The sequence below is a fragment of the Zonotrichia albicollis genome, chromosome 6 (assembly GCF_047830755.1).
Source record: "Zonotrichia albicollis isolate bZonAlb1 chromosome 6, bZonAlb1.hap1, whole genome shotgun sequence".
Lineage (NCBI taxonomy): Eukaryota > Metazoa > Chordata > Aves > Passeriformes > Passerellidae > Zonotrichia > Zonotrichia albicollis.
The window spans coordinates 18,765,144-18,790,212 of NC_133824.1; the positions used below are offsets into that span (position 1 = coordinate 18,765,144).

Genomic DNA, 25,069 nt, shown 5'->3' on the forward strand with positions numbered 1-25,069 from the left:
CCCTTGTCTTTGCTTTTTGTCTAAGAACTTCTTGGATGACTGGAAATTACAACTGAAATAATTGTTGCTTCTTAATTCATAAGTTTCTGAAACTAGCAATTTCATTCTATCAATGTTTACATTTTCCTCCTTGCTATGAATGCTTAGCAACTGTATGGTAACAATCCAAATAACTTTCCAGCTGTCCTAAGTCTGCCAAAGAGAGCAAGACTAACATACGCACTGGATTTACCACCTTTAAAGTTTGTTTCCTTCAGTTCTGCTCTACATGCATGCTTTATATAAAACATATTTATGAGTGCTTGACCTTTAAGAAATTTAGAAATTCTGTCAGTATCTCAGTTTCCCTTGGGTGTGAGGCACCAGCATGGATATTGTGGGCGGTGGTGTCCACCTAAAACATGTCCATCCCTGGATCTGTGGGAGAAGGGAGAATGATCATTCGGGTTGAGCCTGAGGAGCTTTTCTTTCAGAGGATTTCCCTGGAGTATAGCATTCCCCAAGAACTATATTCTGTGGCTGTGATGTAGTATGGTTGGCTTCCCTCAAGGTATAGGACTCAGCAGGCTTGGAGCATCCTGTGAAAGCTCAAAACCAAAACTGAAGCTTGCTTTGTACACAGAGCAAGCTACCAGCTAACTCCAGCCCTTGTCTGCCTTGGCTGAAGTGCTCTGAGCATGAGCAGAAGCATCGTGGTGGGGCTGTTCCACCTGTGCACACCCTGACTCACTGCGTGTGGTCAAGTGGGGAGACATCCAGAGTCTTTTTCAGCCAGCTACTCTCTCTTTCCAATTCTGCTCTTGTCTGGGATCTACCATCAGAAGAGTGCCTGGATAGTTAACCTCTTTGCCTTAGCTTTGAAGGTCTTCTGTTAGAGATGAGTAGCAGGACAGAAGAAAATAAGGTGGAGGCCAAAGGAGTCTCATATTAAAGGGATAAGTCAGAATACTGGTCACGGTTGTGAGTCATCACATTTGTCAAATGAATGACTCAAAGAAAATCCAGCGTGGTCTGTATTTGATTGAGCAGATGTATATGCTTCAGATTGACTCATCACTGTACACTCTGACTAAATAACCCAGATCAGCTACTGGGCCAACTTCTCTTTATGTGCTCCTCAACAGAAATTGCACTGCATGGTATCATTTCAATGTGCAAGAGGGTTTGTCTAATCTCAGTATTAGTGACCAAAAACCCCTCAAAAACTAAAAGCAAACAAACTAACAAGTTGGGACTGTACAGTCATATAATAAAATCATAAAGCAACATCCTTGAAATTATTTGTTCTACTCATCAACTAGACAGAGAGGTGTTCAATGTAAGAAATTCAAATAAGATGAATGCAAACTTAGTAAAGGGTAGGTTAGAATTATTCAGCTTGAGAAAATTAAATCTTAAATTTGATTGTACAAAGAATATCTTAATCATACAGATCCAGGTTTCAAGCACACTGATTCAGGATATTTAAGTCTATTGTAAAATTGCTCCAGTAGTGACAATGTGCATATGTAGCAAAAATTAACAAATCTGCCCATCATTCAGTCTTCATTCATTCAAAATCCTTAATCAGCCATCATTCATTCTAAATATTAGTTAGCAATAGAAATTCAGCATATTTTAGTGTAAGAAAATTACAGTAGTGTCAATGCTCTGTATCCAGTGCACTACAACTGTAAGAGAGAAAACGCGGTAGCAATCCACTCAGAGCTTAAGCTGGTTTCAGAGACACTATTAGGAAATGAATAGTGGTTTCACAACATCATTTTATCATTTTGTAACCAGGTTAGAGGCCAGTCATACATGGTCATTGCTGTAAAGTAGATAAGGTCAGAGTTCCTCCCCACTAGTATAAAGTTATCAGCTTAAATACCTTTAATAGTATTTTCTGAGAGAGAAAAAATAGGATGTGATTAAACTTTAAAGGAACGTATCTCTTAATTTCTAGAGTTCCACAGATATTAAACATGCAATATCTGTTAAAAGCAGTGAGAACCATATGTCTAAATCCTATTAAACTGTGAAAAAAATTAAGAATGTGGAATGCCTTTTCACAGAATGAATCCAATGACATAAGAAACATCCCAGTGCTCCCCGAGGGCTTTGTGGAGGGATGGGCTCTGCTGTACTGGGTGTTATTTAAGCTCAACAAGGGCCAAAGCAGATTCTGGCCATGACTTACTGCCCTCTATGATAGCAACAAACCCAACAATTATGCCTGCATTTGCAACTGTGGAATGCCTGTCTTAAGGTTATTAAGAAACTACCAAAAATTGTGACCACACCAAAAATTCACTGTCAACAGATTTTGGTCCTTTACCTTTATTTGTGACTCATGAAAGCAACAAAGTAATGAATGCATCCAGCAGCTGCAGAATAAGGAACCTCCTGTTCTTGTGATTACAGAACTACTTTAAAAGTATGTTGAAATATAACTGCACCAGAATGAAAGAAAGATTAAATGTGTTGTGAAAAATCATGTGTACTTCTTCCATGGCTTCTTTTTTTGACTGAAGAATGTTATTTATAAGTGAGTATGTTATTAAACACTGAACATAGCGCTTTACAGCCAGTAAAAGACAATAGACCAAATGTTACTGTTACTCACAGCTGGAGTGGATTGATAAAACCAGCACATTGTCTTCGTTCACATAGTTTAAAGTCTAAATAAAGATATATGATCAAAAGAGTGAATTGACTTAGCAAGGTGACAGAGAAAGGGCAAAAGGTGAAAAAAAGCTGTATCAGTAAGTTATAAAATGCATAAATGGATAAATATTTTGCTGGCTGCCCTAAGCTTTAAAAAAGTGATCTAGGGTTAATGTTTACATTACACAAATTAAGCATTTTCAAAACAGCATTTGGAATGGGAAGGGGTGACACCAGTCCCCCAAAATCTACTCAGTGCATTAAAATGAGTCAATGCTTGCATATATGTTATATTTCTCCCTTTATATATGATCCAGTAAACTGTGAAAAAGGTAGGTGTCATTGCTATCGTGTCATTTGACAGAAGAACTTACTAGCAATCTATCATTTACACATTTTCACATTTATCTTTTCAACCATATGTTTTTTTACCAAAATTATAGTTGAGAACCTAGCATACCATTCAAGGTCCAAGGATATTCTTCATTAAGAAATCAAATTATTTTTTCTCTAAATTCAGCAAAACCTTAAGAGAACTAAGTGGCAACTTTGGGGAAAAAATTAAAAAGAACAAAAAAAGCAAGAGAGCTAGTGGCTAAATACACTGCAGAATATACTCTCCCAGTTGCATGATAATATAAGTAAAACTGAGTAAAAATTCTCCTTTTGCACTGTTCCAAATATATAATTTGGACAAGTATTAGTTATTCCAACATAAATTCAAGTGTGATTTTTAAACTGACAACCCTTTTGTAAAATATTGCATGGGCTCTACTTTCTTTCAGAATAACAACAGTCACATATGGAATTATTTTGTAATGGACATAGTTGAATAAAAATTTTGGAGCATCTTTGTGTAAAGCAGCTCCTGGTAGTTTAAAGAGGGGAAGAAATAGGATAAGGAAACGAATCTGTAATTCGGGAAAGATCCAGTGAAAATAAATTTTAAAAAATTTAAAATTGTGGGGACTTTGAAGGAGCAGCTGGGCAGGGGTGGGGGAGGCTGCCCCAAGCCTGGGTTGACTCTGTCCCTAGGAAATTGTTCTACCCTTGTAAAGCACAGAGACCAAGTGTTTTATAAGATTTTATGTTCCAAGTACAACTATTTTTAAAGTTCTGCGAGTGAGAACTGCAATCTCCCTGACTAGGGAACTATGTTTAATATATCTGTTAGTGTATAAGTCATCTTCTAAAAGGAAAGCAGCTTCATTTTTGCTGTTTTGTGGTAAAATCCACATCAACAACCCCACTGAATGTTACCAATCATCCCATTCCTGCATCTTGAATTAAAGCTACTTTCAGTAATTTGTAAAAGAGTGCCAAATTATTGTAAAAGTGTTAAAGTAGAAGAAATTTGTGTTAAAATAGAAGAAATATTCTCGAGGAAGGAAAGTAAGCTCTTTCTGATGTTTCGGAATTATTTTATGCTGATTTCTCAATGCCCACTTAGTAGACATTTAGCTGGCATCATAAAAACCTGTTCTACGTCCTGCTGACCTTATTGGAAGAAGAACCAGAGCCTGGATTTGTAGATTTTAAAGAACAAAGGTGAAAACTAAATGAACTGCTCCTCTCTGTCCAAAGAACATGAAAACACAGTGCAACCCTATTACTCAGTGAGGATCTGTTCAGTGGAAAATCACTGAGGGAATAATGAGGGGGGAAGAACACGAGGAGGAGGAAAAGGTGAGAAGAAAAGAGAAAGAGGGCAAGAGAGAGCGAAGAGGAAAGGGAAATTTGCTTTTGATGTCACAGTTCTATCAGCTCATGCATTTTTCATGGATACCAACTAGTGCTAAAATAATGCTGTGCTGACAATACAAGCATGAAAAAAAGCAGCCAGGTCCCCAAATATCATGACATTGGCTTAAAAAAAATTTATAAAAATTTGTAACTCAAAGCTTTCTTTCCCTTCTAATTCGTAAGCCTTTTGGGGCTGCCTATTCCAGCATTTCTCTCAAACTTGAGATTTATCATTTTTAAGGTGATCTGAGGTTCCAATTAAATTCCATCTGCTGAAGAGCTTAAAACAAAGCTAAGTGTTGCAAAATCGCTGCAACCCTGAGCTGACAACACTAAATGTCATAAGCAGGCGTACTACACAGTTTTGAGCACAGTTGACTAGAAATTACCAGATGTTAGATACAAGTGCATTAATTAAAGTAGCATTTGTGCCCTTTGCTAGAAAGAAAATAAAAACTGAAAGGGAAGCCAGCTGGTAAAGCAAAATAAACTGGTAAGACTCGGGAGTTAACCTGGTTTGCAGTTCAAGCTTTGTAAACTTAATTTGAGGTAGTGAACATTAACATTTTTCAGTGTTTTTTATTAAAACCTGACCTTTTAAAATAAAGTAATTAATGGATTGTATGTATACATTCTTTTAGGCTTCAGTCACACATGCTACAGCAGCACCGATTGCTGCCTTTACTTGCAGAAGAAGAAAAACCATGCACAGGTGCAGGAAACAGCACCGGACCTTTATTTGCAGGAACGGCATTTTCAGTTGAATTATTTAGGTATCAGCCTTCAGATATTAACCACCTCAATAGTTCTAGGGACTTTCTGCAGTTACTCTGTAGATTTTTTTAATATAAACACTTCACTTAGTTCTGGTTAATTACAATGGATGTGGACTTTCTGTGGTTTTTGTCTCCCCACCTGGCTAGCACTCTTAGGAACGCAATTAATTTAATACTCCAGTTTTAATTACCAGTGACACTGTAAATGCATTAGTGTTTAAAAAAAAGGTAATGAAAAATTAATACATTAATGAAACCATTTAATGACATTTTCGGTGAACTGGAAGGAAAAGCAATGTTAGGGGCCAACGTACAACCCTCACGCTCATCTTAATTATATACAATCGCACTTTCTGCAAAATACACCCGCACGCCCCCGCCCGCGCCGATAGCACCGTGGCTCGGGGGCTGTAACTGAGAGAGCAACGCGCCCGGCCCTGCACTGTCAAACGCCGAAATCCGCCGGGATCGGCCCCGCAGGAGACGCGCCGGGGCCCCGCTCGCAGGGCAGGTACGAAGGGCAGAGAGGGGTGGCTGCGGGGCCGGCGGTGGGTCCCTCCGGGGCCGGCGGTCTCACAGCTGCTCGGCGGCCCCTCGGTACCGGCTGCTGCCGCCGCGGGCGGAGGCGCGGGCGGGCAGCACCGCCCGCCGCAGGCTCGGCCGCCCCGCCGAGCCGTGACCGCCGTGCCGGGGTCGCCGCGCTAGAGCCGCCCGCAGCCCGGCCCGGCTCGGCCGCAGCGCCTTGCCGCGCCGAGAGAGCCGCCTTCCCCCCGGCAGCCGGGCTGCGCGCACCCCCCGCACCGGAGGGCTCCGCTGATAATTCAAAAATGGAGGATGCGCCCTCTCAGCCATTAATTAATAATGTAGCTCGCTGTCTTCCTGTGTGACACACGCTGGAAGGCACCGAGCGGCCAATAAAGATGTAGGGGAGAGCAGGGGAAGGCTCCTCCCCGCAGCTCTTCCTGATTGAGGGCTTGAAGAAGTAGATCAAAAACTTCCCAGGAGCCGGCAGGGGGGGGCGGGGGGGGGCTGAGGAAAGGGAAGAAACGCGGCGAGGGGGACCGCGCTCCGCACCGACCGAGCAGCGAGCAGAGCCTGCGGCCGCACCAGGTGGGCAGGAGGGGAGGGAGCCCCGCAGCCCCCGCTGGACAGGCCGGAGGCCGGGCTGCCCCCCGCGCCGCGGCCGCGCTGTCCCGCGGCGGCGCAGCCCGGCAGGCGCCGGGCCGGGGCGAGGCGCGGGGCGGGAAGGGCGAGGACCCCAGTTAGGCAGCGACCCGACAAGAAGGGAAGGAGGGAGATAAGTGGTCGGCGCTGCCCCTCCTGGGTGTTTGCTTTGCGGAGAGGAGGAGGAGGAGGCGGAGGCGGCGGGGGAGTGGAAGTTGGTGTCCGGCCCGGCGTGTGTGGGTCAGAGGCGGGGGAAAGGGGGTGACCCGAAGGCAGGGGCGCCGCAGTAGACAAAGCGCGGCCGGGGTATCCCCGAGCCGAGCACGTTGCGCGGCTGGCGCGGGGGTTGCCGCCTCCGCCCGCCGCTCGGCGTCATGGCCCCATTGTGAGGCGGGCGGAGGCGGAGGAAGGTGCCGCCGTTGGTCCGCGCGCAGTCCCAGGCAGGCAACGGCGTGTCGGGCACACAAAAGGCTCCGCCGAGCCGCCACCGCCGCTCCTGCTCGCTTCTGCTCGCTCCTGCCTTGGCTCCCCCGGGAGGAGGGACACGCCGGGCCCGTTCCCTCCTCCCCGGGCTGGTGGGCGCCTCTGCCTCGCTTAATCCCTCCGTGTTTTTTATTCTCCCCCGTACCCTCTGAAGCCGATCCTGGGGCAGGAAGAGAGCCGGGAGCGGGGCAATGCCGCTGCTGCACCGAAAGCCCTTCGTGAGGGTGAAGCCCCCTGCCGACCTCCGGCCGGACGAGCGTGTTTTCTACTGCAGGGTCACTAACGAGATCTTCAGGAACTACGAGTAAGAAACAGCCCCGGGTCGGTGTCCGCGTCCCTATGTCCGTCCTGCACTCCCCCGCCAACCCCCCCGCGCTCCGGCGGCGGCGGGCAGCGAGCGGCTGGAGCCCCCAACGCTCTGACACCTGGGCGGGCAGGGAGGGAGGAGAGGGGATTCCCCGGCTCGCTGCGGGGAGCCTTGCCGGGGGGTGTGAGTGGGGGACCGCGGCTGGCGCCGAGCCTGTGCCCTCGCGAGGGGGATGGGGGAAGAGAGGGCGGATCTCTCGCCTGTGGCAGGGATTCCCCTGCCCCTCCTCGCCGGGGGTACCCCGCAGCCCCCTTCGCCCTCGGGGAAGGAAGACAGCCAGCTCCTTCCCCCTTCCTTCTCTCGCTCCTTCCGCGGTGTCGCCCCTGCCCCCGCCGGGGAAGTGAAAGTTGCGCGTGTGGGAGGCGGCGGGCGGCAACGAGCGTCTGCCGGGCTCGGGCTCTCCCTCCCGTCCGCCCCCGCCGGCAGCCGCGTGTCGGCGGCGCTCGGCGCTAGGCCGCCCCGCGGAAGGGGCCGCGCCGGGCCCGCGTTCAGCGGCGCAGCGGGGCCGCCCGCCCGGCGTGTGCCGGTGCCCTATTGTTGTGCTGACGGCCGGGCGGGGGGCACTGGCTGCCGGGCCCGCGGGGCTCCTCCGGGCTGGGCTCCCCGGCCGGCTCCCGCCGCGGTTAACCCCTTGCTGCCGGCCCTCGCCGCGCCGCCCAGGGCCGCGCTCGCCCCGCCTCCGCGGGGAGCTGCCGGCTGCTCCGCTTGGAAATGGCCGGCGGGCAGCGCGGCGCGGCGCGGGGTCGCTGCACCTGTCCGGCGGGGCAGGGGTCCCGCCGCCGGAGCTCTCCCGTGCGGCACAGCCGGGGGTTTAACCCCGCCTGAAGCCCAGCGAGCGCACCTGTCACCTTAGGAGCTTTTTTCCTAGCGAGGCTTTTATCGCTTCTTCTATCGCTCTCACATCCTTTATCTATTTTTCTTTTTTTTTTTTTTTTTTTGTTCCCCGCATGTACAAAGCTGAACAGGATAGGTGAAATTCCCGTTAACGAGTGAAGGCGGATGGCATGGGTACTCCCGAACTTGCAGCCACTCACTTCACCGCTTGTAAGAACAATGGACAGAAAGTATTAGCAAGACGTTTTTCAAAAGCCGATAAATTACGGGTTTTCACCACCGGTCTGATCCAGCAACATTCCCACCTACAAAAGGCCCCCACATCCAAACTATATTTTTTTAAAGATGTGCAGACTAACGAGGTTAAATCTAAAATGCTTTTAGTTTGCAACATATGAAATAAAAGCACACCTAAATCTTTTTCATGTTTAGACTTGTTTTTGTTGTTCAAATACACTCGGCTTAATAAAATTTTAAAGAAGCTGGATTAGGTAACTTTGAAGGGTAATACCTTACTTTTCCCTGAACTATATACTCTCAGGGTCCTGATTATGTTGTTGGGAGTTCTGTAAGGAGTATTTTCCTTATAGGGTGTATAAGAACCCAACAAGGGAGAGGTGACAGCCTCCTGTTTCTGTAGGAATTAAGTCACCCTCCCCCAGCTTCTGATATTGCTTTGCTTATATTGATATTGATTTGCTTATTCTGATAAGCTACTTTTCTGGATACAATTATCACATCATTAGACGACACTAATGTATTTGTTGACACAGGGAAATATGTTTCAGGTACATGTAGTTTTACTACAATTTCGGTGTGAAAAGTACCCTTTTAAAATGTCTGTCTGTCCTCAAAATGTTTGGTGACTATTTGAAGTACTCTGACAGGCATATTTATACTGCAGAGGTGTTGTCAGTAAATATGAAAGACCAAATTCCTTGCTTAACCAAAGTTCAGGAATTAAGGAGTAAATTTAGATGTGTTCACACAGGCGATCCCTAGAAATGTCAGGAGGTGGTTAGCTGAGAGGTCAGGCCTTAGAATGTGGTATTTGGGAAGACTCCACAGAAAACTCTGTTGTGCTTGTTTTTTGTGTACGGGGGTGTGTGTGTTTTTGGTAATGGGTTTGTTTTTTTCTTGGTTTTGTTTTCTGGCCCTTTTTGTTAGGTTGGATAAAATTGGTGCATTGGATTGAAAAACGTAGTACTTTCTTCACCTAGCAAAATGTTCTGGCACAGATGGGTTGTAAGTTTAGGTTACTGTTAGTTATGGCATAATCTGCTGGAGAACATAAGGCTGGTCATCTTTTAGACAGTTTTAAAGGTTCTGATCCTTTAAAACATCAGCTTTCTCTGCTGATTGATAATGCCTTCTGGAAACAATATTACCTATTTCTTTGCCTAAGCAAGGGCAAGTAGATTAATAGGGATAGGGAGGGCCCACTGCTTTAAAATTGTATTAGCTGTTTCATGAAAGAAAGCCATTGTCTAAGTCAGACTTCTCTGAACCTACTATTTGAGGGGAGAATTTAAAAATTCCACAGTCCAACTAGATGAAGAGGGCTGTACAGATATATATATATATGATAATCTGAATTCACCCCCTACATCAACTGTATGAATGCTTTTAACTATTACAAACAGTTAAGACTCAAGCTGGTTTTTTGTTTGTTTTTTGTTGGGTTGTTTGGTGGGTTTTTGGCAGAGCACAAATTTAGTGGTGAAAAGCTGCTTTCATGCATGTGTCAGCTTTAGTAGAGTTGATTAGAAATCACACATTAGTATTACTCTTTTCTATATAAGAAATGGTTATACTAATATGAGAAAAATTTGGCAAGACCAGTATTTTGTAAAGTGACTTTCCTGTAAAGAATGTACTTCCTCTTTAATTCGAAATACAATCACATAATTTTGTAATCCTTGCAGAAGGGAGAGCCATGTCCAGTTATATTTATCCTCAGTAACAGAAACTGGGAAAGCTGATGTTTTCCATGCTTGGTTACATTCCTGGTTAGAGGGACAGACCAGCAAGGGGAGTCTGTGGGGTCAGAGTAGGAAAATCAAGTACGGATGTGCATGAGATGTATGGAATGCATGAAAAACATAGTGAACCAGTGGGATGTTGCCACCAGTCTTTGACACCTTGTCTGTGACAGTTAATAGCTGATACAGATGTGCAGAGAAAGCTACTACTAAAGTGTGGGAAGTCTTGTATATGAAGATAGTTTGAAAAAGACAATGATGAGTAGTATAGACACAGTGGTAGGAACGTTTCTCATTCTAGAACGTGAGAGCGGGGAAGAGCAGTTTCTCCTCACCTTCAAAACTTAGTGAAACTTCTTTAGAGGCTGACCTGTAGAGCTCTTGGTTACAGTCAAATGGAGATCTTTCAAAAGGCTTTTTAAAAGCCCTTAGTTAAATTAGGTGAATTTTCCTCGTTTCTTGGAGAGAAATTCATCACTTAAAATGTATTCCTTAATGCATAATTAGCCTACAAATATTAAGGAATAAATGTATTTATAATGTTTTTTTGTTTGTTTTGTGCATTATTTGTAATGCAAGTTCTTGACTGCTTCTGGAGACCAAGAGTATAAGAAAACTCTGATCCAGAATGGCAGAGTTAGTATTCTCTGGTTACCCTCCTGTGGTACACTAAATTACTTGTTCTAACATATGCTAAGAAAATGAATGGAAGTAAATATTAGCAATAAATGCTCTCGAAGCACACTAAAAATATTGTCAGTCTTAAAATCAAGAGGAATATTTGGTTAGTTCAAGAAAAAGCTGTAATTACTAGGCTGATTTTTATATCCATTGCAAATACAGTCAGCACAGAGGTTGCCAGTAATTTATTTCTTGCTTCTGTTAATGACCTGCCTCCTATCAAATACCTACTGAGTAGTGGCATTAAACTACTACTCAGTGATTTGCTGATAATTTTACAGTTTGCCTTACCTTGCATAGAGAACTAACTAATTAAATGAAAAGAGGCATCCAGCTGAGAAGTTGGTGTTAATTACAACTACAAAGACAAATTAGTTTTTAGTCCATGCTGCTCGAGTAGTTGAGCTGATGTGGACACCACCAGGGTGCTGCAGTTGCATTGGACTTCTCGAATGCAGATGCATCCATGCAAGTGATCTTTGTGCATGTGTTTTGTATGAACTTCTCCCTCCATGTTGCCAAGAGCCACAGAGATCTTGAACCAGCAAGGGAGCCCCAGAAACCATAATACCCTAGATAAAGACACAGGTAATGCTTGAGATGTGATGTCGCAGCAGATGCTCTTGCTGTTGTGAGGTTAAGTTGGGTGTGGAATATGATCAAGGGCATTATCACCCTTGAAGTAAAGGGAAAGGGTATCACTGCTGCTGCTGCTTCCTTGGTTTGGTAGATGTTGTGTCTTTGTCAAGTGTTTTGTGATAAGTGATGTCCCCTGGAGAGAGACAGGGACAGAAGGAGTATATTTAGTGGTATACTGTGGGATTTTGTTTTCTTTCAAACCAAGTTAAAGTGAGATCTTTAAAACATTGCAGTGAAACTCTCCTAACAGACTAAGCCACAGATGGTTTTGATGCACTGTAGGTAAAGATAGCTAAATAATGCTTGCAAAATGGAATGTAGCTGTTTTTCACACTATTTTTTTTCTTCCCTGTAAATTCACAGCGGAAAAATCCACACAAAACAAAAGAGGAAATGATGGAGAATGAAACTAGATACACAAAATATGCTCATGTGTAAATGGAACATATTTACTTCAAATATGTTTCAGTTAAAGTATTCTTAGCATTTTGTACTTGTAATAATCATGGATGAGGAATTTTTAGAAAGAGGTTTGTTGACTGGGATTTTTAAATTAATTTTTTCATTGTTTTTTAATTTTTTTTTCTCCTTTAAGTGCAGTGCTGCTGCTTTAAATAGCATGACTGCCCGGTGTCCCCTCACAAAGAATAACAGCAGCTCTTAAAGGGACACTGTCTCTGTCTCTCCCTTGCTCTCTGATGCCCCTTGCCTATTTTTTTTTAGCTTTACTTTCATAGTTTTTAAAAAATTACATTCTGGTACATTTTTAGTAACTCTTTAGAGTGTTTTTCTATTTCCTGGCTAAAGATAGTTATCAAGAGCCTCTTGGGTAAGTGAGACACAAAAATATATTTAGAAATACAGCTGAATGAAGATTGAAGTAAGTGCTACTTTATCCATTGAATATCCATCCATAAAAATTACTTTATTCTAATACAGAAATATTGAAATGTAGGGCAAGACAAGACCTGAAGAGATCACATTTCATCTATTCTATCACCTCACAGAAAAACCCAATCTAAACTCACGGAACAGATTTTTGTCAAACCTGTTCTTTAATATGTTTAAATAAATATAATACACAATAAAGATGCACAAAGAATGACTGACAGCCATCTGTTCTTCATATCTTGAAGAATAGTTTATCTAATTCTCTCTCCTTTGTTCTTGTCCTTTTTGTCTTTAGAGTAAGCAGCCCCACATTATCCATATACTGTCAAATATATTAAGTAGATAGCAGGATAGCAGATGATATAAAAATCTGAAATTCTGTAGCTATTAAATATTATTCAGATAATTCATCTATCCCTTCCTCTTCTGTCCTTCTTGCAGCTGATGGTTCTTCCTAAAGCATATCTTGCTCAGAGGAATCCTGTGCTCATACAGAAAGGATTATCTGAGCCAAGACCCTTCATTGTCCTCAATCTGAAATTTCCATTTTCATTTACAAAATGTTATGGTTCATCTGTCCATCTGCAGTGAACACTGTCATCTGCATCAGTGTCACCGATGAACATTTGCCACCTTGGATTTGCAGGAAGACTGCAAGAAAAAACTGACTGTGAACTGTCCATTTCTCTTAACCTCATTACTACAAATTATTTGAACATATCTATCCTTTTAAAAATGGGAACAGTGTGATTTAGTTTTGGGTTTTTTGTGAAGGGAATGAAATGAAACTTCAGTATAGGCATCTGATGTAGCATGCAATGGACTGAGAGTACTGTGTGCTTTGAAATAGCTATGTTGGGCTGATAAAGCTTTCTGAGCTTGGTTTGTCACGTGTATTCAGTACTTATCAATACTAGTCCATTAATATTTGTAAAGGCACGTAAAAGCATTGTCTGAATTGGAGCATACTGAAAGGTTGCTTTGCTGTCTGATCACTGATCCATAGTATATGATATGTTTTAACATGGCTTTGTGAATTGATGCATCATCTACTTCATTTAGAAAATGTTTTAATAAGCTGCTGTTCTTCTGACACCTGTCAAAAATGGACAGATTTTGACTAAAGAAAGCTCTTCATTCTTGATTCCAATATAATAGCTAGTAAGCAAGCAGTAACAACAATGCAATTTTAGCCTTAATTGGGAATGTGTAGAAGGAGGAGAATCAATATTTACTAAAGGAACTAGGGAGGAAAAGAATCTGTAGAAAAAAATATTTCAGTGCTTTTTTGTAAGAGCTATGCAAACAGTGAAGGAATAAAAACTATTTAGTGAACTACTTGACATTAATTTTTTGCCTCTCCCATCTTTTAGTTTGTGAGTTAAGGCACTCAAAATCTGGAACTTATTCAAGTTGCAACATGTTTCTGTGATCTTAAAGTTATTTCGTGTTTGAACAGTTTTAGGCGCTCGTCTTACAAATATTTGTGGAAATGGGGGAGATGCGAGTATGATATGACACCTATTAAACCCAGTGTGCTGATTATTATGCAAAAGGCTTCTTATACATGAATATTTGTTTGCAGCACGTCTAAGTCTTGATTCTCTTACTGTAGTCTGTAATGAGAGGAGACTTTGGTTGTACAATAGCAATTTACCATGCCTGAAAAATGTCAAATACTCCTTGATATCTACAAACTGTAGCGGAGTAGAGCTGCTTTTGCATTTTGTGCTGTAAAAGATATTTGCAATTTGCTGCTATATTAACTGTGAGCAAGTTTAAAATGTTAGTCAGAACTCAACTGTTTTCTTTTTTTCTTCCCCCTCCGACCTTTCTTCCTTTCCAGTGATTTTTTTGAACGCACCATTCTGTGCAACAGCCTTGTGTGGAGCTGTGCTGTCACAGGTAAACCAGGACTCACATATCAGGAAGCTCTGGAATCAGAGAAGAAAGCCAGACATAATCTTCAAAGTTTTCCAGAAGCACTCATCATTCCAGTTCTCTACTTGGCCACCCTTACGCATCGCACCCGCCTGCATGAGATCTGTGATGAAATCTTTGCTTATGTCAAGGATCGGTATTTTGTTGATGAAATAGTGGAAGTACTTAGAAATAATGGTGCAAGGTAAGTATATTTAAAAATACTAATTTTTGTTTGTGTGTGCATTTTTGAACCCAAATCCCAGGGTAATAAACTCCATCAAACAAATACATCCAAGTGAGGTGTGATGCTTCAGCTGGCGATACTATTACTGCGCTTCCCTACTTTAATTAAGGGCAGGATTATGTTGCTTGCTTGATACCTTCCCTTAACTTTGAAGTTGCTGTGGAGATATAACAGTGTTCTCAAGTCTTGACACTGTGTATTTTTTGGTCTGTGTGGTGGATTTGCAAAGGAATGTGGGTTTTTGTGAAAGGTGGTTTATTTGTAGAATAAGATTTAGTGAGAAATTAGGGGAAGATACAAATTTAAAAAACACGCAACAATTTTGATGAATCATTCAGAATTAATGGCCAAACTAGTGAAAGCTTAAAATAACTGATAAATGTTGGATGTTTACTTCTTAGGTAGTGCAAAAATTGTGATTGCATTTTCAGTGAAGTTGGGAATTAATTGTATAATATTTATAATAGTTGATTATCTGGAATTTTGGTTGATAGGAGTTTCTTCCCACTCATAGTTAATGTTATTCTTACTGTTATACTGGTGTATTTACTGCAAATGTTTTTATTGCTGTCTTAGACCGATTAAAACCTTGGAAGAATTTTAAGCTTCAGATTCATTCTTTCTCATATCATTGGTACATATGCTCTATAGCAGAAATAAGCTTGAGTCTTTGTTTAAAGCAGTTTCTAGGGGAGGTCTAGAAAAGGTTCATATTTTGTCTAAATGAGTTTACAGTTTTACCTGATTGAGGCTTAAGATGTGAAAAAACATGCTTAGCTTGGATGTACCTGCAGAATGGGTGCTAAAGCCTTTGTGGGTTCAGCTGTTGCTGCTGGGGTTTTTGTTGTTTGTAGGGTCATTGTATTTTGCTTTTTTTCAGGAGGTAGGTGACAGCTTACACTTCAGAGCAGAAGGCACTCCTCTGGGTAGCCTGATACTTGGTGCATAGACTGGTGTTTGTTGGGTGATAGGAGCAGGCTGCTTCAAAGTGGTCATTGGAGAACATTGGAGTTATTCTGTGTCAGTTTTTGTAGTGGCTGATCCAGATATTATTTATGGCAAATTTTGTACCGCACCAGGAAGAAAAATCTCAATGCACTGCAGGAGATAAGTTGTAAGGGAATTGGTATGGTTATGTACATAAGGTCAGTGCTTAATAGCAAAGCTTTCCTTCTCTTCACTGCTCTATTCTTTTCAACCAGTAAAGTGCCAGTCTGCAAAGCCAGGATGTGAACAGCTTCAGTAGGGTTACTGCCTTCTGTATCGAAAACCTGTATCTCTCTTTCTCATCTTTATACTTGTCAAATGACTAGACTCAGGATACCACTGGTATTGCAGTATTTTGCTTAGAGAATAAGGTGTTTGTTTGTTTCATTTGTTTATTTAGGAACCCAAATATTATGAACTGTCACTGTTGTTCAGCTGTTCTTTTTCTTTTGCTCAATGAAATGCCTTAATATCTTCAAATGTAGAAAACAGTTTCCAAAACAATAGCAAAAAAAATTGTTGTTCTTCTAAAAGTTTTTTCCCCTCAAGAATAACTCTTTCTGTTACTTTTCTAAAATATTTGCATGTGTGCATTGTAGCTTTCCAAAGATGTTTCCAAAGGTATAGCTGTGATATCACCTTAAGAGAGTGCTGCGGGTTTTTTTACCAGCTTTTAATTCAAACTTCTTGGTTACCTGAACTTGTATTGAGATAAACACAAAATTGTTAGATGTGTATGTTCTACTTTCACTGATCAGTGCATGTATAGGATATAAGTTAAATTTCTTGAGCCTCTGAGATGGATACCTTTCAAAAGATTTAAAGTTTCAAATAAAATTTATTTCCATCACAAATTAGCCTGCTAGAGATTGCATGTTTTAAACTACATAAGTATAAATTGGTGTAAAATGAAGAATAAAAAACTTTCCTTAGCTGATTGTATGCCACTGATATTGCAGACAAAGGTATAGTAGGGAACTAGTTCCGACCTTTAATACTAAATCCAGGAAACACTGCAAATAGCATGGTAATGCAGAGGGACTTTGATGCTCAGAGGTACATAATTAAAGAATACAAAGTGGGAGGAGGTGAGGTGTAGTTATTTGTGTGCCAATTAACAGTTGACTTTGCCCTGCATGTTGAAGTACTGCATTGGGGATTAAGTGTACCAACTCACGTTACTTGTATATAAGACGGCTTTCTGCAGAGCTGTTTGCATGCATTTGTCATTTGCAGCTACCGTTTTGGGATCTTTTCTAGAAAAAGTTACCACAGTCCATCTATATTGTAATAGTATCCTATGAGAGCAACAGAATTTGGCAGATCATGAAAACCCAGTTTTTTTGTGGTGTTGTAAATTCTTCCGCTGCTTTTAAAGTTTTTTGCACACGTAATATCAGCAGGATTTTTTGGTTTTCTGAGCTCTGTGCATCATTTAATTCCAAGCCATAATGCATATGTAATTAAGGCTTGTTCAAACAATTTAAATATTGATATTTTATAACTCCTGACTTTGCATGTGTAATATACTCATAAGATAGACTGCAGCTTTCTAGATTTTGAACAAAATAAGCATTAGGGAGCCCAGTCACTAGAAGGCTTAGCATTTTGGCTTAATATAAATGTTTTTTTATCCTTGAGCATATGAAGTTGTCTGTAACACTGCAGGAGATGACAGCTGATTTGCAAAGAGAGGACAAGTTCTTTGTTCAGAGTCTAGAAAGATGATGGGTTTTTTGATTGTATGAAACCTGTGTGTTCTGGTTTTGCAGTGTCTAATGCTCCATTACTTTTTCTCGTCTTACGTCTTTTCTGGTTTCTAGCCTTTTGCTATGGTGCTCAGTTTTGAATTTGGCTAATTCTGCCTTGTTACTGAGGTCTGGTAAGAGGAACTCAGGAGAGTTTGGGATATACTGTCCTCTTCTTGTTTTGGTATGTCTGGTGTCTCCAACAGCTGTTGTCAACCAGAAACAAATTGCAGATAAAGCCCCCCCCCCCCCCCCCCCCAATCCTGCCATGTTCAGGTGGTCTCTAAAAATTATGGGTGCATTTTGGTAATCTGTTAGAAGCAACAAGGAGATAATTCTGCTTGCTCTTTAACCCTTTCAAGTGATGCATTGATTAAAAATGACCATCTTTCTTGGTTTGTGTCTGACTTTTCTGGCCAAACTGTGGCTGACTTTTCTCCAAAGTAGCAGCTGTGCTATGCTTTCAAACACAAGGTGCTCAGATTTCCAGTTAAAGAAAGTTAGGAACTGAGTAACAACATTTTCATAATACTGCCTTCACAAAATACAAAATTACTATTTGAAATATTGGTCAGAAACATTATAGAATAAAAAGAGAAAACTTAATCTAAAATTAAGTTTAAGTTGCTAAAGAATTGAAACTAGTTGATATTGCAAAATATTGTTCATTAGAATGTCACATTGCAGTTTATGGAAAGTAGTTTATTGAAAAAGGCATGAAAATTATTTGAGATTTTATTGGGGGGAGGTTTAGAGCAATATTTCATGTTAGCCATAGTAAATTAAGATGTAAAATAAGCAGCAAATGTTTTAGCTCACACTTTATTGAAGGAGAGGAAATATGTTGATCACATTACTGGAATTGCTTCCTATTTTTGACATTTAAAACTGGAAGTTCAAGACCCATCACGTACCTGTTGGTCTTTTGGTTTTCCACAAGGAATAGTGTCTCTTGCAGGAACCTGTCCATTTGTTGCTGTCTCAGTACTTGAAACTTGTGAAATTGATTTTCAGCATTTTGACATCTGAAGACAGTTAACTGAAAGCTGAAACTATGTGATATGGAAGGCCTACCTGAAAATAGTAACCTCAGCTAATGCCTCAGACATACTAAAAAAAAAAAAACCCTTAAACAGCTTAAGTTGCTCAGCAGTAAGACCTGTTCTTTTCTGCCTGAAGTCAGCATCATGCTTTTTGGATTTTTAAAACTGCTTTAATTTGTTGGAGGAAAAACTACATTTACAGCCCATGTAAACAATATATTGTCATTTATCACCGGTATTCTGAGTCTGGGTGCTATCACAAGAAGTAATGTCCTGCTTTATGAGGATATATAAGTGAGCAGTTTGATAATTAGTTAATTAAACTATAAGCTTTTGATGTGACTTGAGCAGTGAGGAGATCTGACAACTCTACCTCCACTCTTGAAAATAGCTTATGTGGTGATGTCTTCCTTTCCCCATGGGGAGGCTGGAGCACAACCAATTCTTGTCCATCAGTTAGTTTGGCACTTAAGTAAAAAGTCAGCCACTTACAGACTGAAATAGATGGCTTAAAGGTCAGTGTGTAAGAAGGAAGAAAATAATACAGAAAGGAATATCTTTTTTTCATTGAATTTGACCACTAGATGACACCACTGCAAAAGAATACTTGCCTAATGTCTGTGACCAAGCAACACCAAAATGCTTTTAAAAATGAGCCTACTTGCAGAAGTAAGTAGTAGATGATGTTCTGTTAGGAAGATTGCTGCATCTGATCATACATTTGAATAGGTTAAGATCCTTTCTCTGCTTTGAATGATCTGATGTTGACAAATGTCAAGCTGCAGGAAACAGATAATAAGAGATCAAACTTCTTTTAACTCCTCAGTTGTTTTCACTGGTGTCCCAGTGCTTTAGGAGTGTTCATTTAGGAGTGGATTAACCATTGCATTAGGCCAATTAAAAGATTTGCATACTGTTTTCATGTCTGTAAGTTTTAACTGGGGCACAGGAAGCATGTTGCTGGTCAAGACTGTAGCTGATAAGGAGTCAGGATGGTGGAAGATAATCCTTGCAAGAGATAGTTATAGCTAATTTTCCAACTTTTCTATTCAAACTGGCAGGTTGCTTATATCTATCTGTCTGTCTATCTGTAGCTGTCTTCTGAGTGCTAGAATGAGTTATTATATAGTAAGACCACTAGGTAGTGAGTGACAAAGTGTCTTGCATGTTCAGACTAATGAGTTACAGAGAATTTAAATTATTTAAATTATAATTACTAATTGTGTGGCTTTTTAGTGGTAATGCTTAAACATAAGTTCCTGTATACAAAGTAAGTTTACTACTTTATTTTGAAAGGTGAATTTGAAATTCCAGAAAGTATCAAAACTAGCATGGTGTCTGTGAAACAGCATCTCTGATAGTACTGGAGAGCAGCTTACCTATTCATAAAGGAAATACAGTATGCATTTTCTCAGCATAGGTGTTTAAGGATCAGTCAACTTCTGGCCTGGAAAAATCACATTTAACAAATTTACTTTCCACTACCCTTAAATCCTTTGGGATGTAAATTTTTTGACTAATAAATATATTTGTATTTGAGTAGTGGAAGCTATAAGATGATGATATATGGGAAAGAACCTGCAGCTCCTTTCTTAAGGGTTGTTAAAACAGCTGTTACAACAATTGGCACTGCCAGTCTCTGTTAGCTCTCATTCTCACACTCTCTATTTTATAACTATAAATTCAAAGGTAAAGGTTTTGGTTTGTTTTGTTGCTTACTTGTTTTTAATGCTATGAAACAAATGCTGGGCAGTCAAAATGATACATATACCAGTGTAGTACTGTCCTAATTCTGCAGGACATAGCTGATACAGCTAGTCTGTACTTGCTCTTTTCCTAAGCAAAACCGTGTTTCCTACTAGTTTCTTTGAAACATACAATCTTAATTATAACTTGAATAAAGATGCTAAAACCCGAAAGCAGAAGCTCTTTCTGTACTTTAGGAAGCCATTATGTGCATAAAACCTGTCTCCTTGTTGTGTGCTTTTGTTTGTGTGTGCATTAAACAGTATCAGTTAGCTTAGTAAAAGATGTCACTTATTCCTTCAGATCTTGTCTTTTACCTCCTTAATTACTCTCAAGCATATGAAAACTGTTAGGACAAGGATATGAGTGACTGCACTTACTTGACATTTGCTTCTTAAAAACTTCCTTAAAGCTGACAAAACAGAATGGTGCTATAGCTTTTTTTTTGGTGCTTTTTAGCACTTGCTACTACAGCTTCTTGTATTACTCTTATGGGGGTTTCTGTATTCAACTGACTTTATATATTATTAGAAAAAGTGTGCTTTTTTAATTTTTGCATTTGAAAAACATTACTTTCATTTGTGTGTCTTAAAAAGTGAATTTGCTACTGATTCACTGTGGGTTTTATTTTAAAAGCTGACTTCAAAGTGTTGCAGTATTCCCCCACTGTCTCATTTGAAACAGCCATGTGCCATCCAAGGGTTAGTTTTTGTCTGCTTATCATAAAGCATAAAGAGACACATTTACAACTCATCTGAGCCTTCAGGGTATCTTGTTTTTTTGACTTGAAATGGGAACATAGCTGAATACCAGAGTATTATTTCTGTCAGAATAATTAGTGCCAGCCAGATCAGAAGCTGGTGTGCAGAATGCTCAATTGAGGAGCTGTGAGAAGTGGTCTCTCCTCTCAGAGCCTCTCTAACGCCAGCCTTGGTTGGATGTAAAGGCCTGCTTGGCATTTGGGAGGAATGTTACTGGGAAGCAAAAGTGCCAATAGTGGCAGGGTTTTTCAGTTGGTCTCCTGTAATGGTTTGGGTCTGTTACATAGTAGAGTGCAGATTCTCTTCTCTTGTTTAAACTGTGTTCTACTTCTCCAGCAGCCGTAGATGAAGATACCTGGCCTGTTGCAACTCCTAATAGTTTGTATGTGTATGTGTCTTGGAGTTGCTGAGATGAAGGAAAGAATTTGTTCTGTTTTGTTTCATTCTAAAGAGGAAGGGAAAAGGCTGAGGAGTATCAGGGAGTGTGAGAGAAAACAGACTGGTAGAGTCACATCCTCCAGTCCCTGAGAGAAATGCAGTGGATGGAAGCTTGGCAAGAGTCAGAGAAACCCTGACCCTCTCACCATCAGGGAGAAGGGGGGACCTAAAAGGTGGGGGTCAATGGAAACAGATCCCTGCCCAGGGAGACAAGACAACTCCCCCCAGCCTCCCTTTCCTTTCCAAGTGGCCTTGCAGAAAATGTATGAAGGCCTGCAATATCAGGGTCAGACAGAAAATAGCGGGGATGAAGTTCTCTCTTGGAGCTTGCCCAGAACAAGTCAGCCAGCCAGATGGATCAAAACTTTGGGTGTTAAGAAAGAAAGAAAGGTGATTGTAGGTGATTTCCTTTGCAGGGAAACTGAAGGCCCCATATGCCAGCTGGATCCATTCCACAGGCAAGTGTGCTGCATCCTTGGGACTTGGGTAAGGGATGTCATCAGGAGACTCCCAGAACTAATTGAGCCCTCTGATTATTACTGACTTCTAGTTGTGCAGGTTGGCAGTGACAAGGTTGATGAGAGAAGTCTCATGGCAGTCAAAAAGAACTTCAGGGCACTAGGGCAACAGATGGAAAGAACAAGAGCACAGGTGGTGTTTTCCTCAAATCCTTTGGTAGCAGGGAGGAAAATGGTGAAAGGAACAGGAGGACTCACCTGATCAACACGTGGCTTAAAGGCCATCAGTGGTGTTTTGGCGTTTGTAATCAGGGGACAGTTTCTATGGCATCTACTTGCTGTAGACAAATGGGGTTTGCCTGTCTAAAAGTCCCTGAGTTGGCAGGGATGATTGAAAAGGCTTAAAATTAGGTTTGAAGGAGGAAAGGGATAAGACCAGGCTTGCCAGCGTTGGGGGTGAAATCAGTAGCCTAGCTGAAGTGCATCTATATTATACTGACTCTGAAATGTGTGAGCCATGTTGGAACACAGTGTTAGGGAGATGAGCCAGGGTCTCCTAAGGTATTATAAACCAAAAGGGAAACCACTAGAGAATTATCTCTGAGGAATTCAGGGGTGTGCTCCTCTAAGAAGGTGACACAGATGACAGCCCAGCTGAGGGTGCCTTTGCATCAAAGCACACAGCATCAGCAACAAACAGTAGTTGGAAAGCATTTTGCTGCTAGAAAGCTGTGACCTTGTTACCAATGAGTCCAACTTGAAATATGGTGGGACAAATCCCATGACTGGACTGTGACCATTGATGGCTACAGGCTGTTCAGAAGAGATGGGAGGAAGAGAGGAGAAGGGGTTGCCCCTTACATCAAGAGTTGGAATGAGTGTAAAGAGTTGTCTCTGAAGAACAGCCGTGAACAGGTTGAAAGCCTGTGGGTAAAAATCAGACACTGAGGCAACAAAAGGAAGCGAGGTTGGTAACAAAGGTTGGTAACTGCTACAGACATCCCGATCAAGGTGTCTGTATTGACAAAGCCTTATTGCTTTGTCAGGAACCGTTTTGCTGACTACAGGAACCTTTGCACTCATGGGCTCTTGTCCTTCTTGGGGTCTTCAACCACCCTGACATCTGCTGGAAAATAGCACAGTGGCCTGGCTGAGTAGGGACCTGATGTTGAAACTAAAGAGCAAGAAGCAAATACACAGACAGATGAAGACAGGACTGACAGGTGACCTGGGAAGAGCAAGGCAAAGCTGGAATTGAACCTTGCAGGGGATGCAAAGAATAACAGAAAGAGCTTTAACGCGTGCATTAACCAGAAAAGGAAGGTCAAGAGGGTGTAACCCCCTGATAAACAGTGCTGGAAAGTGGTGACAATGGATGAGTAGAAGGCTGAGGTAATAAAAAACTTACTTGCCTTGGTCTTCAATGGCAGCCCCTCTTCTCCCACCTCTTGAGTAGATGGACAGCTCTCCATCCTCCTCTGCATTTATCTGTGGTCAGTGTTTGTAACTTGCATATGCCCTAGTTCTCATCCATCCTTCAGTGAGCTGCTTGAAGTAGGTAATAATGACACAAGTTTACCCAGCATTTCACATTGGTTTAGGGATTTTTGGTGGTTTTTTTTTTTTAATGTATATTCTTTTGTTTAGTTTTTTATTAGGTAGTTGAATCCAGTTTCATGACAATTAATAAAAGAAAGTGATTGCCAGAGCAGCAAAAAGCAAGCACCATGTATGTGGCTGGAAAGAGGAGTGGCAAAGGAAGATCTCCCCATTTGACAGGAGCTGTTAAGTCATCTCTGCATCTTGTGGAGCAGCAGCCTCGGCTGCAAGTGCAGTTTGCTTTTGTAGACCTTCAATCTACTGCAACTTCCTTAGAGTCCGGGAGGGACAAGGTTCGGTCAGACTTTAGTTTTCTGTTAGATGTAGGCTCTTCTAAGCACAGCCCAGAATAGTTTCTGCAGAAGGAGACTGAGTTTGGGTTTCCTGAGGAACTGTCCTGTGCCCCAGTCTGTAGTCCCTAGCCCTTGGGTTACTGGAGTTTGTTCTGTTCTTTTGCTTGTGCAGCTAACCAGCCCTACACAACATTCGTGGAAATCAATGGGAGTTCTCAGACTTCTTCATTTGAGAGAGATGATACATTTTAAAAATAAATTGTGTTTGTGATACTGAACTCTGGCTTTGTGTTGAAAACCTTTGGACTCCTGTGTTGTTGTTCTTTGTTGTTTTGGGTTTTTTTAAAGAGTAAAGATAAAACCATAAGGCTAAGCGTTTATTGGAGCCCTTACCATAACAGACATGAAAGATCTTAGTTTCTGAGCCTAACAAAAATTAGATCTGTAAGCATGAGGCCATCCTTTCAATGAGCCAGAAGACTCCACTGTGGATAACAGCCTGTAGTGCAGAAATAGGTAAGCAAAATTGTTTTAAGTAGTGTCTGAGCTAGAGTTGCTGGTACTGTTGTGTGCAAGTTCCTAATGGTTCTATTCTCAATTTATTTTGAAAGCCTTTGAGATTCACTCAGTGTGACTGTAATCTTTATTGTAATTTGAAGAAAGTGCTTCCTGACTGATGGGGATAGTTGGGGTACATATTTATGTTGATGCTGCTGTCTTTTTAGATTGAGTTGCCCCCAAATGTTATTTTGCGGGAGTAGTGAGCATGGTTTGACATAAGCTGGGTAAAGATCTTGAAGTATCTCTTTTAGGAAGTAATTCAAGTAGTATGCTTCATTTAAATGTCTTGCTTCAGCTTTCAGCTATGTTGTTTTATGTGCCTTTTTTATAAAATAAGAGTTGTAGTGAGTGAACTCAGGGAATTGTTAGGTTATTGAGAAGAGCAGACCACTTGCACTAGAAACTGTGTTTTTGCCACTTAGTCCAGGGAATTGATGCTATTAGCCATGACTTTACTACAAACTAAAAAAATCATTTATAGATTATTTCTTTAATGCCAGAAGGAATGGTTGCATCACTGTCTTTAATCTCCTGTCCATCAGTAAGCATTAAATTGCACAGGATTGTGCTTTTATTGCACCAGGTAATGTGTTTCACTTGATTCCTTCCCCAAAGGTTTCTGGTAATGATTTGAACGGCATAGAAGATGGAGTATCACTTCCTTTCTGAGATAGCTTAGTCTGTTAGTCATTCTTCCTGCTGAAAAATAAAGGGGAAAGGGGCGGGAGTGGAATGCAGCTGTTATTGGGCATTTGGCTGCTTATTGAATCAAGCGTATAGAATATGTAATTTCCATTCTTAGAAAAAGAGATGCGATGCCCTGTAAATGGCGGGGCGCTCGATGGATGAGCAGGTAAAGCCAGAGTTGGAAAGCGCCTCGGTGAGTGGAACATGAAGTGTTTTTGTGCGGGAGCACGGCCCGGGCCGGGCGTGCGCCGAGGCCGCTTTGTCAGCGGGGGCCGCGCCGTGTGCGCCCCCCCTGGTGGGGAGCGCCGGAACTGCACCAGCGTGTGGCGGCCTCCGCTGGGTTCCCTGAGGAGCTAAGGTGTGTCTTTATCTGAG

General features: G+C 41.7%; 1 protein-coding gene across 1 annotated transcript in view; it reads left to right on the plus strand.

Annotated features, from left to right (window-relative positions):
• Positions 1-5,855: 5,855 nt before the first annotated feature.
• Positions 5,856-25,069, plus strand: part of BAZ1A (bromodomain adjacent to zinc finger domain 1A) — a 64,996-nt gene continuing 45,782 nt past the window's right edge. The window contains exons 1-3 of the mRNA XM_074542689.1: positions 5,856-6,275; positions 6,967-7,116; positions 14,053-14,331. Of these exons, the coding sequence (XP_074398790.1) occupies positions 7,004-7,116; positions 14,053-14,331 (392 nt within the window). The 5' untranslated portion in view covers positions 5,856-6,275; positions 6,967-7,003. The remainder of the gene's footprint in view (positions 6,276-6,966; positions 7,117-14,052; positions 14,332-25,069) is intronic.